Consider the following 15,205-nt stretch of genomic DNA (forward strand, 5'->3'; position numbering starts at 1 on the left):
TGAAAATAGCAGATCTACATGCTCACAACGGCTATTTTCACAATTTCTTCCTCTAATATTTGACAATTTGGCCAATGTTTAATTTGTCATTTGTCAGAGGTATTAACAAAATCAATAACCAAAGACAATGCATAGCTATTTTTTCCAGGACTCTTTTGATCAATTCCAAAACTTTTCCAGTACTGGAAAAATATGTTTCTAATTTCAAAATATTTCCAGGAATTTCATGACCGTGGGAACCCTGACAGTAGCGAGGTTTGTAACTGTCTTGGCCCATAGGTTAATTCTGTTGGACTGGAAACGGGCCCAGGCTCCCACGGTCACTATGTTGATCAGTGACGCTATGCAACACCTTAAATTGGACTTGGCAGCCCTTTATTATGTAAAGGCCAGGCAATAATTATGTATCCTCTTGATTTCATTCTGCTGTAGTGAAAGATATCTCAACTTGTCATCATTATTATTGATTTGTTTATTTATTTTTATTTAGATCTTATACTGTCAGTATGATTACATCTTTGCGTGTTCTGTTCATTTATGAATGCAAAACATCTAGTGAACACATAAGAAAAAAAAGAAAATGACATATAATAAAAGGATAGACCCACCTCAACTAACTAGAGGAGGAGGGCACACATGAAGCTCGCCGTGATCTGCACATTGTTTTCTGTTGGGGGGAGTACAGTAAACAAAATAGACATTAAAACATCTAAAATGCCATAATCATTGTAGAGTTGAGTGTGTGGTTTCTTGATCTATTAACCAAATTAACCCAGACAAGACTTCTGAAACCAGCAATGTTGTGATCTTGTAGATCAAGATCAGCTATTTTAGAGAAAACATTGAAAATGTTTTAATCTGTTTGAGATCTTTTCTGAAACTTCTAGAAAATCGTTTTAAAAATATATACTGTATACCGGTATGTATATCTGCAGGCTCACAAAGAGTTTGTAGATTGCTTATTTTAAAAATGCAGGGCTCACGGCGGGGCTACACCTGAAAACGCTTTCGCTCGCGCCCCTGGCTACACCAAGGAGGGAGACCAGAAAGTCTGTGTACAAAACGCATACGTGTATTTTTACAGCATGCATATGCAGGTCTCGCATATCTGGTGTAGCCGATATCATTGATATCATATTGGATCTTTCCAAACGCTCAGACGCGCGTGAAAAGCCTTGGTGTAGCCCGGCCGTCAAGTGCTTAGCATAGTGATGATGTACTGTACCTTTGTATACAGGCGGTGATGAAGGACAGGGTCAGAAAGCCAAGGGTGTCTCAACGCCTCCGACGCCCCCATCCTCCAGCTGCAGAGGAACATAATACCAGTAAGACGGCCTAAGGGGTCACGCACATGGGCGCCTGCCGTGCACGCATCTGCCTGGGTGACGGTAGACTGCATGGGCGAGCGCCGCGCTTTGGCATGGGATCAACTTTGACCAAAAAAAATGCACAGACCTGGTTGGTTGTTTTAGTTGGACAAAATGTGGTCATATATTTTCCCAAATATGGAGATGACTGACGTCTGACAACATAGATGTCTGACATCATAGATGTCTGACGTCATAGAGAGATAGAGAGATAGAGATTGAAAATATGCACAGATATGGGCTTAATATTGATGACATCAGGGATCTCCATATATGGGCATAAAAGGGACAAGAACGGAATTCATGGCAACCATACTGGTTATCATGAGACTGACGTAATATGTCCATATATGGGCATTCTGGCAAATATTAAGTAAGCAAGAGGCGGACATTGTGAAAATAGCAGGTCTATATGCTCACAACGCCTGGCAACGCGAGGCGTTGTGAGCATGTAGATCTGCTATTTTCACTATATTTATCTGCGGAACCAAGTGCTTGTCAGGGTGGGGGTCCCCAGTTCAAATATGTTTATTTTGGGGGTCATGGCCGAAAAAGGTTTGAGAACCCCTGGTATAGAGCATTAACAAATTCATCCACCAGGGGCATTGACAAGTCATTCTTACTTCCTATCTAGCCAAGCTTTGAGAAAACAATAATAAAAAAAAAATTATAATAAGCGAATATTCGACTTCGGTGAACGACGTTGAATAGTGACTTTGATATTCGAATATTCGAATATTTGGTGAATGCCCTACTAGACAGCATAGAACCCTGGTGGACTCTAGGTTAAATGGTTAATCATCAAAACACAAAAGACAGGAGGAAACTAAAGACTGAAGGTCAAGTAATCAATACCTCTTATTGTAGATGAGAAGCTTTTTCATGAAGTCCTTGGCCTCCTCAGAAGTCTCAATGAACTCCTCCTGCTCCAAGCTCCAATTACACGTCAAGACGTTGTTCAACGTCTGAGTGTCATCGTCACCGAGGAATGGACACAGACCACTTAGACTACGAGGAAAGAGCAGGTGAACATTAGCGGATGCATGTGTGTACTGTACTTGTGTGTACGGTAGGTAGTGTACGTAGCAGGATTTTATGTGATGTCATAATGTCACTGTGAGTGTGTGTTCTTTGCTCATATTCTTTTTTCCTAAGCTAGGAGCGGGACACGGTATGGTTTGTTTTGTCCTGCAGTGCAGAATTAGATTATATAGCATAGAATTAGATTATATACAGTAGCATAACAATCAAATGTAATCAATTTAAACATTTTAACAACACACCAAATATTTTCAGATGGGTGTCTGCAGCCAAATACATATTGAATTTGGGGAAAAGCTTGAGAACCCCTGTCTTGTCCCAATTAGAGCTTGTAGGTCTGCTATTTTAGAAAAATGTATATTATGACCCGATTCTATAAAATGTCCTCTAAATCAGTTCTTCTCAAACTTTTTCATGTCAAGGACCCCTAAAATTATAGGTATTTGGCCGCAGACCCCCAGCTCAAAATATTGTAACGTTTAGCAGACTGAGTGAGGTAGTTCGCTCCTTAACCAGGAAGCGAACCCCAGCCTCCCACTCAGCAGACAAGGCATGCAACCCGCAACGCCAAGATAACTATCTCACTTAGCATGGTGAGTTACGGCCCGATCTCTTGCAGGGTCGTTACAATATGTTGTTCCAGGGACCCCCAGTAGCAAAGATTTAAGTAACAAAAGTTTGTTTTGAAAAGATTTGCACACATTTTCAAGATTTTTCAAAAATAGCAGATCTACAGCTGTGAGCTTGTACAGTATATCTGCTATTTTTCAATAGCTAAAGTAAAACATAATTCCAGATCTTAATGTTATGTACTTACAGCATGTAGGCAATGACTCCAAGGCTCCACATGTCGGTGTTGAATGACACATGGTCGTAGTTGATTACTTCAGGGGCCAGGAACTCTGGAGTGCCAAAGTTCACCTTTAACTTCTCCTTTGGTTTATATCTGCGTATATGGAGAAATCATTTGTCATTTGAGTCTACAATACTCATCCTATGATCAATCCTAATTACAAAACTAAACAATACAAAATATATGATTCTTATTTATATATTATATTATTTTATATTATTTATATAACACATTATATATGTATTATAATTTTAAATAAAATATATTGTTCAGTATATCTAACTAATGTTGATATTTGACTGATAAAAGATTTGCCATGCTCACAATGTGTGACGTTGCAACGCATTGTGAGCTTGTAGATCAGCTATTTTTGGTGAAGAGAATTAGCCAGACACTCAGCCTGAATTATCATTTCGTTTCATGCTTGAATTTCTTTTTTAATGGGCGCGGCTAGCGATTCAGGGGCTGGAGCCAGGCTAGAAGAGATTCGGTGAAGATGGGAAAAAGTGGTCGAAGTACAAGGCCAACTCAGGCCTGCTTCACTAAGTCTAGAGGGTTTAAGTGTTTAAAGGCCCTATCTGGGATAGACAACACATACAGTATCTGTAATTGTACTGTAGGTAGCAGAACTGATGTGGATATCAAACTTACATTCTAGCAAGACCAAAGTCAATGATCTTGACCTTGTTTGTGGCCCTGCTCACGCACATAATGTTCTCAGGCTGAAATAGAAAACAAAACAAAGGGGAAAAAAAGAAGACATTAATTAGAGGGAGAAATCATTTGAAATAGTGAAAATAGCAGATCTACAAGCAACACGTCGCGATGCTTGTAGATTGGCTATTTTCATGTTTGACATATTTTCCACTAGTTTTGGTCCCGAGGAGACAACTTGTCAACTAATTGTCTATTTTGGTTGTGGAGCTCAAAGCTTTTGGAGCCGCTGTTGTACTGCACCTTCAGGTCCAGGTGGAGGATGTACATCTTGTGCATGTGCTGCAGCCCCTCACAGACCTGTCGGATGAACATCACCGTGTCCAGCTCCATCAGTTTGTAGTTCTCATCGATGATCCGGTCAAACAGCTCCCCTCCATCCACGCTGGAGTGACACACGTTAGATAGAGCATGTCAGAGTTAAGCTCTCTGTTGTGGCCTATTAAAGCCATTTAGGCCTGAACGCCAATCTGTGTCACTTTAGATTTGAACCACTTTAATCATTATTTTATGCTTTAACTATTAAACTGAGTGCAGTGCTGCGAGCTTGTAGATCTGGTATTTTTTGAAAAATCACAAATATTTGTGCAAGTCTTTGAATATTTTTGATCCGATTCTATAAATGTCTTCTAAATCCTTCTTTTAAACCAGTGGTTCTCAAACGTTTTCATGTCAAAGGACCCTCAAAGTTACATGCATTTGGCCGCGGGCGCGGAGGCTCAGACCCCTGATCTCAAAATATGTTGTTATAGGGACCACCCAGAAGCAAATATTTCAGTTACAATTGTTCGCTTTTAAAATGTGTTCAAAGACTTGCAAAAAGAAATCACAATTGTTCAATAGTTAAAGCATTAAATAATTCTAGGCCAAAATGGGTGTTAATTAAGTTGGAGCGTATGAAAATGAAGGCAGGCACGTACTATTCAAGTACAAGGATGATGTCATTCCTCGACTCGTAGGCGGCGTAGAGCTGGATCAGAGACGGATGGTTCAGTTGGTTCATGACATTGATTTCATTCTTCACCACTTCCTAGCAAAGACAAACACGCACGCGCACGTACACACACACACACACACACACACAGACACGCACGCACGCACGCACGCACGCACGCACGCACGCACGCACGCACGCACACACACACACACACACACACACACACACACACACACACACACACACACACACACACACACACACACACACACACACACACACACACACACACACACACACACACACACACACACACACACAGTTGGTATTACTGTACTTGTGTGGACATCAACATTATAGGAGGGCAATTTTATAATTGCCATTTTTACCAGTTACAAGTTATACTGAGAACCGAAAATAGCTAATCTAGTCTTTTTGGTGAAGCGTGTATCCGTATACTGTAACTCTAACCCTAACTCCTAACGATGTTTTTAATCAACAACCGTTATTTCCCCTGTTACTGAACAACACTTTATAGCAATAATCAGAGTATAGTTTTAACCTATTATCACTATCAAATTATCACTACCTTACCACTACCTTATCACTAATTACCCTACCTTTAATAGAAAAGAAAACAGAAAAGAGACTCCGGTCAAGTACAACCAAGTGGTAAAGTCCTACTGAATATACCTTTTCCTTTAAAGCCCTGGCTTTGATGATTTTGGCTGCGAAGGTGAGTCCAGAGGAGTTCTCAACACATTTGTGCACCTGGCCAAAGCGACCCCTTGGAAAAAAGTAGGAGAAGAAGAAGAAGAAGAAGAAAAAAAAGATTAGTACCCTGTCCTCAAATGCTGGGGTCTGAATCTGAAACACAGCTGTTGATGGTGTGCTACCCTTTCAGTGGAACCATACCGGTAATCTCATGTAAAGGTCAAACTTTGCTTTGCCAACTCTCACACCTACAAGTCACAAATCCTACAGTGTGGCACACTTGGATAATACACCAACAAAACACCATTTAATCGTGATAGAAGCAGTTTGAAATTCATCTGCCTGTCGATAAACCAATTATTTTCAAACAAAGAATTTGTATGAGTTGTATTGTTGGACATAATCGATATTTTTGAAAAAAGAAAAAAAGATAGGGTAAAAGTAGTATTCCGTCTCCTCTTTGAAGGTTTGGATTAACACTTAGCGATTAGCTACCAGCTGGCAGAAAGGATATGGTTTCACATACCCCTCAGTCCACAAGTAAAAATAACTGTCGTGACTCTAAAGCTATGAACCAGACAAGAGATGGGAGGGGGACTTTTATGTAATTAGGCTTTCTAAGGAATTGAGAAACCCTTCTGTCTTTGACCTATTGTCTGGTCAACCATCACCTCTACGTTTAGATTTATTTCAAAGCTATGGAGTTTACTATACCTAATCTGCTGTGATACTGGACACAATATAAATTCTTAGACACCATTTTAAAATAAAAACAGCTGGCAGCAGCACAAAGGTGTGTAGTTTCTGACTCAAGCAACTTTATTCACATTGTGTCTATATTATGGACCACATTAACCACTTAAGCCTCATCATAGAACCTTGCTTCAAGGTTCTATGATGAATAGCGAAAATAGCAGATCGACAAGCTCGCAACACATCACGGTACAATGCATCACGACGCATTGTGAACTTGTACATCTGCTATTTGTTCTTCATGTTTTCATTGCTGCTGGAGGGTTTGTACATTGACACTGTTTTAATGAATTGTGTATAGAAATCTGTATTGGGTGCCTCCAGATTATTGTATCACACCAGAATGTCGTCGCTGTCGGGCAGAAACCTATTAGCTCCATATTCAAACTCTTTTCATAAATTAATGCCCTACTTGATCATAACTACAGCATCACACAAAAGCATCAAAAGTAGTAGATCACAAGCTCAAAACACGGCGTGAAGCGACACGCTTTGAGCTTGTAGATCTGTTGCTGTTTTTGAATTTGAATCCTAAAAAGTAACAGTTTTGAACATACAGTATATGACGGTAGTATTTCTACCCGACGGAGACGCGGCTATACAGTAGATGCTAATGATTCTCCAGGCTGCAGTTGAGTACTCACCCTCCTATGACTTCTTGCCGATTGATGCTGTAAAAGTTGTTGATCTGGTTGGGCTTGGCCATCACAATCCGGTGAGTAAACGGAGCATCTGGAGGAAGGCTCTTGTCTTATGAGAATAGGAAAACAATAATGTCCTGATTTTTTAGTTATCATATTTCATGATAGTTCTGCCTGCAACCACTCCAGCTGTAATCCCTAATAGTCCTCCTGGCTTTCCTCAACACAAGTATAGCCTGTAAGAAATTTACAGTACAACCAATATACTATACTGTAAGTTCAAGCTCACCAATGAAGTAACTCTGCTCAGGTATATGCTCCTCCTCCTCCTCCTCCTCCTCCTGTTTCTCCTGTTTCTCCTGTGCCTCCTGTGCCTCCTTCCTCCCTTTCTCCACCCTTTCTCGTAGCTCTTTTAGCTGTAACTGTATTCCATCCGCCTCAAAGATGCCCCAGCCTTCCTCTCCTTCTCCTCCTGCCTTCTCCTCTTCTCCCTCCTCCTCTTTGCTCTCCTGGTGGTCCTCCACTCCGCTGTCTTCCACAGTCACCTGGCTCCCCTCTGCTATCTGGTCCTGTTCGGTCTCCGCCGGTGTGGAGGTACCTTTGTGGTCATCACTGCTGGTACAAAGGAACACAGGTGTGTTTATATCTTGGGAACTGTTCGACTGATTGACTTCAAACTCCATGTGTGTCACAGAGGACCCGAGGCAGTGCTGTACCCGGCGTGAAGTCAATCAGATTAGTGGTTCTCCCAAAAATCTATAAAACCGCCAAGAATCCCATATAGGTCACCGATGCAATCAACATCATAGAATGGCCGATGATAAAGGGTACTGCTTTCTGACAACAAGTACAACAGGTTTGCATAACCGAAGGGCCATATGTTCCAACGGGCATCCCACTAGCGATGATGTAAATTGAAGTTGAAGTTTGGAATACTGTGGGTCAACTATGCATACTGCAAAGGGATAGTTCACCCAAAAAATAACTTGTTTTCTATTGATTACTCACCCCATGGAGACTTGAATTCATGGACATTTGTTTTTTGTTTTCATTGCATTCCTAACCGAATAATTTGGTGACCACTTGTATTGGTTCCCTACGGAGACACAAAGAGCCTGCTTTGTTCCCTAGGGAGACACAAAGAGTCTCCTCAAATTATTGTCTTAGGAGTGTGTCAAAAACTATGCGACAAAAACTGCCAAATATCCGGAATTCAAGTCTCCATGTTAAATCAGGCTTTGCCCAATCATGAGCAAAGCTGACAAAAAAAGCTCCACTGTCCTGCACGGGGCAAGGTCTTTTCGCCCGTAGGCGTCTTACTGCTACAGTATTGGAATCGTAGAAGGCCAGTAGAATAAAAGAAGGAATGAGGTTAATAACATTTTCTGTTGGGGATAAGAAGTTACCTTGAAATAGGCTCTTTTTCAGAATCCTCAGAAGAAGGGGGTTCTGTGGATGATGTTTCTGGTGATGCTTTCTCTTTTTCCTTCTGTTCTTCCAACAGAACCTCCTCTTTCACCTTTATTACATCCTTTTCCTCAAGCTTGGATTCTGACTCTGTTACAACCTCAGTCACCTCTTTCACAATATCCACCTCTGGCAAATCTTCCTTCTCAGGCCCAGCAGCCTTTGCGTCTTCAAGGTGGATCAAGTCCAGCAACTTGGGGCTGGGGAACCCGAGCTGTGGCTCCTCAGGGGCCCCTCCAGCCTCCAGATCCAGATGTTCAGAGGGGACCGGTTGCTCTGATTTCTCTTCATTCTCCCTGTTGAGCTTCTGCACTTCCTCCAGGAGCAATATTTGCTTCTTCGGGGAGACATCTACAAAGGACCAAACAGAAGAACAAAGGTTAAGACTTTATATTAAGGTTGTGTCTATAATGCGTTAATAAGCGCGCCTAGGGAGCCAGATGACTCAATACATTATCATCGTCAAATCACAAAATGAAAATTCCATTTGTTCGCATTTGTACACTCATGATCGCTGATTAATTTAATTTACAATGTAGATTGGGCTCCCAGAAATAAAAAATAAATTGGGAGTAAGTCGCCTCATGCAAACTTTGAAGTGAAAAAGGTTGAGAATCACTTGTGTACTTTGAGCATGTTATGGCATCATGAAAGGAGACATCACCTGCTGCATCTGGCGGCTTCTTCTTCTTTTGAGCTTTCAGGCCTTTGAGGCTCAAACAGGGCTTCTCTTTCCCCTCTTTGGCCTTATGTTCTTTCAGCTGTAAATTACACAATATGACAGACGGGAACATTGTGATGAAGACAAATAGAATGGCCAGGTATGAAGTCAAAGTCAAATGACAATGAGAATCGAGAACCCTTTCTGTCAGGATGCATTACTTTGATGTTTTGAATTAAAGTTGGTAGTTTTTCAAATATGGAAACCATTTTGACACAATATTTCTTGTGAATAGAAATATATAAATCCCAAAAAGTAATGGTGTCCCTAAAAAACAAACAAACAAAACAACAACCAAAATGTTTGGGGGGATTTGAGACCAAGGGATACGATCAGCACAGGACACGGTACACGAATACAAAGGGTACATGAACACACAAAATCCATTAAAGGTATCACAGTGTGAGCGAGAAACCTACAGAGGTTCCACGTTTACGGGAGGAGAGGAAAGGCTTTGGTCCATGGTGTTTTATCTTGTGAGAAGGCTCTGGAGTACTGGGCTCACATGCAGAACTTATCTCTTGAGTCCCTTTGGCTTTAGTAGAGGTAGGTTTCTGTTAAAGAGACAGATGGCAATGCTTGGTAGTGTTTTGAGCCATGCACATGATTGGACAGTTATGCGACATTATAGACCAGTGGTTCTCAAACTTTTCAGGCTGCGACCCCCAAAATAATCATATTTGAACTGAGTTGAGGCATTCCATTTTGTATAACACGGTTCTATTGTGAAAATAGCAGACCTAGTATGTTGATAGACTATTTTCACAATTTCTGCATCTAATATTTGACAATTTAACTTGTCATTTTACAACTATTAAAAAGTCCTTAAATTGTCACTTTAGAAATGTGCAGATACCCTCTATACACTTAAAATGTATGTTGGTTGTTTACTGTTGAGTGAGAAAACAATGTTGCACATTAAGTTAATCACTTGGGGACCCCCCAAACTAATTTGGGGACCCCCCCTGGGGTCCCGACCCACAGGTTGAGAACCACTCAATTGTCGTCTTTAAACGACAATGAATGTAAACATTAGTCAGGTTGACAAATGGATCAGATGAAGGTTGTTAGGAATGGAAATGGTAGTACATATGATGGTACCTAGATTGAATGAATACATGGATAAAATAGCAAGGGAGATAATGAAGGGCAACGTAAACAGAATGGTGCCCGCTCTGTTCTCCATGCACAGACTAACTTGGACCATGGCATGCCTTTGATTATTCATAGCAGATGGATATAGACAGACTGGTGCAAGCAGTGTGAATTTATAGCTTATCACTTGTCACACTCAGCAGTGGAATGTAATGCTGACCCTGAGTGGAAAATATTGCAATAGAACATGCGCTGTTATTCAACTTTTGAAAGCAGAGCTGAGCAGGACTCATTGAACACAACCTTATATGAGTAGGTCAACATGGAAAAAGGTCTCTTGCACTCAGGGAGTCTCCGTCTCGCATTATATCTCTGAATGTTGTTGTGTGGTAAACACAGGTTTGTGGAGAGGCAGCAGGTGCGATGTTTTGAGTATGGAGTTTCCACAGTAACAGCAGTTATGGTTATGGATGATTTATACTTAGCTGCCTGCCGGTGCTCTGCACACACCAAAGTATATCAAGCCCTTTAGTGCTTTCTAGAGGACGAATCCCGGGATGGGAGCTTGGGGGCTGCGTCACGCAGCCCCCAAGCTCCCATGGCAGCTAAAATAACAGATGTCGCTCTGTAGACATCTCACACCTCTGGAGGCAAAGAGAGATGGGGCTGCCCCTTGACAGCTCTTCTAACGCAACACAAATTCCTTGAAATCCGAGAAGTCATCACATTACTACTGTATGCAATCATAAACTGCATGTTAATAACATGGTCACAAGCTTTTTGTCTGATAATTCAGCATTATTCAACATAGATTTCTTTTTTACGTCTCTCTAAACGTAAAAATTGTTCTTGATCCTTGCAGGCTGTAGAGCCTTGCCAGGGAAGGGGATACCACTCTGACATAATGCAGCTATGTGAATGATGGAGTGTGTTGATAACTGATAACTTTGAGGTACCTTTAAGTATAGCTTAATGCACCAGTGCCAGAATACCCATTGACCTCCACAGAGACCCATTCTAGCTATTGTTTACATCTTCACAATATTGTTCACATCTTCACAATATTGTTTAACCGTTGGTTGCATGAATAATTTAAAATGAATACCACTTTACCCGCAAGAAAGTCCCTTTTAGCCTTAACAACAAATGGTTCCATCCCTTACAAAGAACCATACATGTGATGCTATTTCCTCTCTGTACTGAATACGTGGGAGACACCTCCAGTACATTACTAGCTACTAACATCTGAACACCATGTCAAAATTAGATCCACACTTTTCATGGCAGGACCTGCAAATAAACACTTATGAATAGCTTCTTCTGCACTAAGTGGATTATGTGCAGACTCTGTGGATACCAACAGTACACTATACAGTAAAAGTGTACAGTAGTTTGGGGTATCTTTGCGTGACACTGGTGTAAAACAAAGTATTGACTGTGTAGATTGAAATAAAGCACACAATGGATGTGAAATCTGGGTAGATGAAGTCAGTCACACAAAGAAAGAGAAGGGTATACTACCCTTCTCTTTCTTTGTGTAGAGAGAAAGACTGAGCCATCATCACAAGCTGTTGACACATGACTCCTTACTAGCAGGTGGGCCCTTTTAGCTCACAAACAACACTACAGCTGAACTCCGAAAGTGGCATTTCTAAACATGGCCACCCACATTCCATCCCTTGCCTCACACCGGCCCTTTCATGATCTCCATGGGGACCCCAAGCATGCCTCGTGGCTTGGAGGCCACATCGCGTGTGAAGGGTATGCAGCGTATACAAACAGGAGTTAAAATGGAATGGGTGTGACATGATCATTTGGCACTGCTGTACAAACAATTATTAGTCTTTTCTTATTGCTCATTACTCAACCCTTAAAGGATCATACCAGTGATTTGCAGGTTTAGGCCCATCATGTACTTTATGTTAATGATGACACTTTTACAAAACATCCCCCAGGTTTTTAGGTTTTGGATTTACCTAATTATTTAGCTTAATAATTTCAAATTCAAATTAAATTAAGTTTCTTCATGTCACCATAAAGGAGTCAGGGACGTTTGAATTTCATCTGCACATTTCAAATTCAACTGCATTGTAACTTTGCCAAAAATGAAAGGTGGCATAAAGTGCACTGTGTTGGATTACCTATATCTCAAGTGGATTTCAAGTCTCTGCAACTATATTTTCAGCAATGAAATGAATGAAAACCTGTGGCTTCCGAAGATTGTCAAGCATACATGAGTTAATGGGGTAAAAATGCAAACAAACTGGTATGGTCCTATAAGCTGCAAAACTGAGCTGAACTGCAAAACGGAATCAATCTAAAGCAATGCAAATGGAACTTTCCTAAAAAAAAGAGCCAATGGTCATAGTCGATAGATCACATTTTACCCCCGTCAACGGAGAGTTACAGGCATGAGCCAAGGCACTTTTCTTAGTAAGAGAACTCTTCTTGAGTGGTCAGCTTTGCTGCTATGATCATTTTCATATTCTGTGCCAAGAATGTTAAGATACAAAATAAGAGCTAAGGATCTCAACTCAGCATTGAGAACCTGTCACTCCATATCTTGGACTGTAAATAAAACCCTAAGTATATTTCCCCGGAAGCTCTTCCCTGTACAAGACACAATAATCCAGCCTGATAATGAACATGGGCTGTATTCATACACTTGGAGCAGAGAGATAATTTTGGAGTTTCACCTTGTCAGCTTTCTTGGCTATTGCATCTGCCGATGATTGTCTCTTGATGGCTACTTTGCCTTTTTTGTCTTTGGGCTTGGAGGCCTTTCTGGCCGCGAGACCTTTGAACATTAGTTCCATGATCCGGGAGCTTTTCACCGTCTCCCCAATGAAGCTGATCATTTGCTGCATGTTGAGAACCAGTTTCTCCATCCCCTCAAGTTTCTCAGCTTGCTGCTCTGAGCGCTGGTTCACAGCGGACATGATGGAGCTCATCTCCTGACAAAGCAACTTCACCTCCCCCCCCACGGGAGCCTGTGCCTGTGTCACACTGGACATGATGTGGATCTCCTCTTTGTCCACCCTGATATTCTCCATATCCTGTTCGATGTCACCAATGTCTTGAGACATTCCATCCAGTCGGTTGAGGACCTTCTCTTGGATGTTGATGAGCCTGTCCATCTTGCCGCTCAGAGAATCAATGTGATTTTGGATTAGGTCAAGGCTCCCATTGTTGACATCTTTCTGGTCACCCATTGTGCTTGTGGTCAAAGAGCAATGCAATCTTGGAACTCAAGGCGGTTAGGTGAGACAGGATCACGTAAGGACACCCAGTAGAAACAAGAATAGAACCGACCGCGTTTGTGAGAAGTTCGTTTTTTGTATTTAGCCAGCTCTACTCTCAAAAAATGCCACAGAAAAGAGAAAACTAAAGTGTTTAACCCCACAAAAAAAGAAGAAAAAAACACTTCACATAAGACAAAAATCCAAAATCCACAGGCCAGCAACAAAGAAGGTAAATCTCTCGTCAGGAAAGGTAAAGCCCTAGTAGCACCTCTGAGCTCTGACTAAGTGGTCATCTGGTTATGGGATTGCCTCTGTTCCTCTCACCCTCTATCACCGGCACCTGTCACTCTTCTCACTAGAAATGGTATTAAGAATGGGGTAAGCCAGTCTCTCTAAATGTAAACTGGCTGGCCTACGTCAGCAGGGGGCAAGTATTGGGGGCTGGACTTTGGTAGTGCTTGTGGGCTGTGAGACATCTGAGATCCTTTGAATCTTAACTGTCGCCCGCCTGCCAAGTGTCAGAATGGCCAGTGTACTCACAGTGCCGCCTCAGTGTGGAAACTAAAGTGCAACATTGCCCGCTCACCTAGTTCTTTGTGTGTCTATTTGCAGATACTGATTTCTTCCGTCAGACTTGTCCTGCTGCACATCATAGAAGGCATAGTTGGGTGTTTTATTTTCAAGCAGACAAAGATTTTAGGAGTACCGGTAAGTTTGGGGATTTTGAGGATTTTCTTTGGGGCAACTCAAGATAACATGTTACACTAACAGCCATTGTGTTGACAAGAGGGCATCAATATGAAATAATGACCACCATAACATTTTCAAGATTGAATGTTACTCATTTGGCACTATAGTGCACCTGGCTCCAGTTAATGCAAGCAGTGTTCCAACGGCAATTCCCTCCTTACTGGTGCCCCTTATCTGCTGAATCTGAATGCAATGTAACTAGCACCTAGTCAGTGGGAAAAGTGACGAAGCTTGTGGTTCCTGGCAAAGGACTACTGAAACAGGAGACGAGTGTCCAGGATGATTCATGGTGTCTCTGCACAGACAAACACATCCAATGAGGGTCTCTGTGTACTGTATACTTTCTCGTGCACAGTTAAGACAGTTTTTTAATTTTAACCTAGGACTTGTAATGTGAGCATTACCCATGTACCCTATAAACCTCAAAAATACGTATGATTTACTAAGGGAGACTTACAGTATGGGCTTCAAATCAACTCATTCAAAACATTTCTTAAATTACAGAATAGCAGGGGAAACTTGTCATAACATTTATGGAAAAAAACGATTCTGCCACAAATCCACAGGCATTAAAGGAATGTCATGTTTTCAAGTACAACTCTTGTGCTGGACAAAAAGGACACTTGAGATAAGCTTCAGGACTGTGCCAACTCATGCTGTCTTTGTAGATCAAGGGGGTGGGTGAAGCTGGTGAGGCATCCAGCTTTGTCACGGCAACCATGAAACACGTTGTTGACAAAGGGGCACTGCCTACAAAGACCAGACTTAAAATAGTCCAGCTCTCACCTCACTGCAGTCACTGAGGGCCAAGACTGGGCTCACGGGTGCAGCCAGGAACCAGAGAAGGATGGGTGTTAGTAGGAGGATGGCATGGGAGTTCTGGGGGCAACCAAGCTCAAGTTACACGACA

The 15,205-nt window shown here is 41.7% G+C and overlaps 1 protein-coding gene across 1 annotated transcript; it reads right to left on the minus strand.

Annotated features, from left to right (window-relative positions):
* Window positions 1-613: 613 nt before the first annotated feature.
* Window positions 614-13,515, minus strand: mylk4a (myosin light chain kinase family, member 4a; the record flags this gene model as incomplete). Its single annotated transcript, XM_080725745.1, has 14 exons — window positions 614-667; window positions 1,226-1,304; window positions 2,223-2,375; window positions 3,226-3,354; window positions 3,913-3,983; window positions 4,219-4,360; window positions 4,896-5,005; window positions 5,606-5,699; window positions 7,024-7,129; window positions 7,310-7,635; window positions 8,427-8,838; window positions 9,152-9,248; window positions 9,628-9,762; window positions 13,000-13,515. 14 exons carry the CDS (start codon window positions 13,513-13,515, stop codon window positions 614-616), a joined length of 2,424 nt encoding a protein of 807 aa, XP_080581871.1.
* Between the last annotated feature and the right edge of the window lie 1,690 nt (window positions 13,516-15,205).

The sequence above is a fragment of the Nannobrachium achirus genome (genome assembly GCF_963921795.1).
Source record: "Nannobrachium achirus genome assembly, chromosome: 5".
In the NCBI taxonomy this organism is placed as follows: Eukaryota; Metazoa; Chordata; class Actinopteri; order Myctophiformes; family Myctophidae; genus Nannobrachium; species Nannobrachium achirus.